The sequence below is a fragment of the Coffea arabica genome, chromosome 4e (assembly GCF_036785885.1).
Source record: "Coffea arabica cultivar ET-39 chromosome 4e, Coffea Arabica ET-39 HiFi, whole genome shotgun sequence".
Lineage (NCBI taxonomy): Eukaryota > Viridiplantae > Streptophyta > Magnoliopsida > Gentianales > Rubiaceae > Coffea > Coffea arabica.
The window spans coordinates 45015648-45019365 of NC_092317.1; the positions used below are offsets into that span (position 1 = coordinate 45015648).

Below are 3718 nucleotides of genomic sequence, written 5' to 3' on the forward strand. Positions count from 1 at the left end.
AAATAGTAAACCTTTCATCATATAAAGTATTAAATTAATCCATTACATGTCTTATTTTGTACATATATATATTTATATAAATAATTTTTAAAAAAATTCATTGAACCGAGGTTGAACCGGTCCGACCGATTGAACCTCGACCCTTTCACTTCACCGGTTCAATGAACGGTCCGGTTTTTAAAACATTGGATATAATACATACACACTCAGAAATCAGAATGCCGATGTATGGAGCATGATTGACAGGAATATGATGCACGTTCTTGTTAAATTTGCTGTCACGACACTTTGTGATAGCTCATTAGTTTCTTTTCCCAGCCCTTGTGAAGATTAGTATCTCAAAAGATTAGTTCAAGTCACTGCTGTAGTTTGAACTTTTCAAGAGATGACAATTCGTGTAGTTTCGTATTAGTATTTATGTTTGCGATGATTTCAGAATCCTCCCCTGAAGTTTCTCATAATATCATTCAGCTCCTTGAGATTTTTAAAATCTCACTTACTTCTTCTATTAGCTTGACAAGACTAAATATTCCTCTAAAAGGTCACAAGTTAAAAATATTACCCTTGCTTTTAATAACTATTTAGCCAAAAATTTAAACCAAAATATGTAGATTGGAAAAATAAATTGATATTTAATAATAGTCCATGTTCTTTTATATTGAGGTCGTGGTGGGACAATATAGAGCATGGGTAAATTGAATCTAGTTAAAGTTAATCACTTAGAAGAATTTTGGTGAGTAAGTGGCACATTGAAAATTTTCGTGGACAGTTATAAGGAACTCAAGAAATTTTTTTAGGAAATATATTTTAACATGTGATGTAGTTTAAGTTGTACAAAAACTTAAAATAATCTCTTCATATATGTGAATTTTTGAAGGTGTAAATTTTACTTTTGTTTCAATCAACAAAAATAAATAGTTTTAAGTCAAGAAATTTACACCTTCTAAAAATTTAACCTTATTTTATTTTTTAAATTAAATCTTACATATACTAACAATGCATATACTATCATGGTTAGATGCATGACATATAAGCAAAATTTGAATTTGAATTTTAAATTTAGATGAGTTATCGTACATCCAATGGTGATGGTGTATACACTGTCAGTGTATAAAAGATTAACATTATTTTTTATTGTTGCTGTAAACTTTATAAGTAAGATAACATAAAGATATTATTGGAATAAAAGTTTTTTAACTTTCTTGTATTTCCTCTAAAAGGGTAAAATATTACAAGAAGTATCAATTCAAGAGAGGTAAGTAAGAAGGGGCCGCGGGAGACCCACTAGACAACACCCGGAAGCGGGTAGAGATAGAGAGCCCGAGGTCAATCCGGACCAAGGGCAAGAGGGAGGGGCCGGAGACGGAGTAGCCACCGCTATTAATCGTATCACTGACGTCCTAGAGCGCTTGACTGAACACCGAGCTGCTGGACCAGGGCGTCATCAGGGAGGCCCAGTCGATTCCGATGATCGGGCATTGGAAAGGTTCCTGAAGTTCGGACCTCCCAAATTCTACGGAGGACCTGAGCCGGAAGTGGCTGAAGGCTGGTGGGAGAGGATCACTGAGATCTTCGCCGCCTTAAACTATACGGAGGAGCGAAAGGTGACTTTTGCCACCTTCCAGTTCGAGGGAGCTGCTCGCTCCTGGTGGAACCTAATGAGGGTTCATTGGGAGACTAATCATACACCACGAACTTGGGTGAACTTCACTAGGGAGTTCAATGCCAAATTCCTTCCACCTCTCATTCAAGAGAAGAGAGAGGACGATTTCATTCGATGCAAGCAAGGGGCGATGAGTGTCGCCGAATATGAAATCCAGTTCACAAAGTTATCCCGCTTTGCACCTGAGTTGATAGCCACCGAACAGAGGCGTGTTCGGAGGTTTGTGCAGGGTTTGAATGTGGAACTACAGGAAAGTTTAGCCGCCGTGAGGATAGATACTTTCGCAGATGCTGTCGAAAGAGCTCAGAGAGTTGAAGTAGCTAGAGCTCAAGTGAAATCTTTTCAGGCTAAAAAAAGATTTAACCCCAGCAGTAGTCGAGAGCCGACGTATGGAAATACTCCACCGGCTAAAGTGGGCCGAGGTACAGGCGGAGTGACTAGTCCCGGAGCACCGCGAGGTGCATTAGCAAGGGGAACCGGGGCAAGGAATGCAGGGGGAAGAAACAATGGAACTAGAGGGGGACCGATTGGAAGAGCACAACCTAGGAATACCTCACAAGGAGGCCGAGCCATAATTCCCCAAACGACTTGTGCATATTGTAAGAAACTTGGTCATAATATGGATAGCTGTTGGAAAAGGCAAGGAAAGTGCCTGAAATGCGGAAGTAGCGAGCACCAAATTTCTGGGTGTCCAAAAATGCAGGAAGGGACTACTTCGAATGCTAGACCAAACACCTCTGGAGGGAGCCGGCCGACAGTTCCTGCCAGAGTGTATGCTATAGGTGACCAACCTGTACCTGATTCCTCGGAAGTGGTGGAAGGTACACTTCCAATTTTTCATCGATTAGCTAAAGTGTTAATTGACCCTGGTGCAACCCATTCATTCGTTAATCCATCCTTTATGTCTGGAATAGATGTGCAACCTGTTAAATTACCTTTCGATCTTGAAGTTAGAACACCCATGGGTAATAAGAATGTAATCACTAGTCTGGCTTATAAGAATTGTGAATTCTGGATTGGAGAGCGTAAAATGCTAGTGGATTTGATCAGTCTGGATATACAGGGTTACGATGTTATAATAGGAATGGATTTTCTAGGCCATCATCATGCTAAACTTGACTGCCGAGCGAAAGTGGTGGAATTTTGTATACCTGGTGAAGCAACCCTGAGGTTAGATGTCAAGGGTAGGTTAGCATCATCTGCTATGATCTCAGGAATTCGAGCAAGGAAAATGTTGTCTAAAGGAGCGCAAGGTTTTCTAGCCTTTTTGATAAACGCTCCCAGTGATCAATTGAAGTTGGAGGATGTACCAGTAGTACGGGAATTTCCGGATGTTTTTCCCGAAGAGCTAAGGACTCTACCGCCGGAAAGAGAAGTGGAATTTAAGATTGACTTGATGCCTGGAACGGCTCCAATTTCTAAGACCCCATATCGAATGGCTCCTGCCGAGCTAAAAGAATTGAAAATTCAATTACAGGACCTGTTGGAGAAGGGTTTTGTGAAGGAGAGTGATTCCCCATAGGGAGTACCCGTCCTATTCGTGAAGAAAAAAGATGGAAGCTTGAGGTTGTGTATCGATTACCGAGGGTTAAATGAGGCTACAATTAAGAATAAATACCCTCTACCGTTGATTGATAGTTTGTTCGACCAACTGCAAGGGTCCACTTCTCAAAGCTGGATTTAAGGCAAGGGTACTATCAGTTGAAGATCAAGAAGGAAGATATACCTAAGACTGCTTTTAGTACAAGATACGGACATTTTGAGTTTGCAGTCATGCCTTTTGGATTAACCAACGCACCAGCTGCTTTCATGGATCTAATGCAGAGAATTTTTAAGAAATATCTGGACCAGTTTGTAGTGGTTTTCATAGATGATATCCTGATTTACTCTAAGACTCGAGAGGAGCATGCTAAGCATTTAGAGGTGGTTTTGCAGATACTAAGAGAACATAAGCTGTATGCCAAATTCAGTAAGTGTGAGTTTTGGTTGACTGAAATATCTTTTCTAGGGCACAGAGTTTCTGAAGATGGAATTGCCGTGGATCCGGCAAAAGTT

At 40.4% G+C, this 3718-nt stretch overlaps 1 protein-coding gene across 1 annotated transcript; it reads left to right on the forward strand.

The window, feature by feature from the left end:
- Positions 1 to 1793: 1793 nt before the first annotated feature.
- LOC113741055 (uncharacterized) lies at positions 1794 to 3185 on the forward strand. The gene has a single exon (XM_027268542.1). The coding sequence runs from the start codon at positions 1794 to 1796 to the stop codon at positions 3183 to 3185; it is 1392 nt and encodes a 463-aa protein (XP_027124343.1).
- The last annotated feature ends 533 nt before the right edge of the window (positions 3186 to 3718 follow it).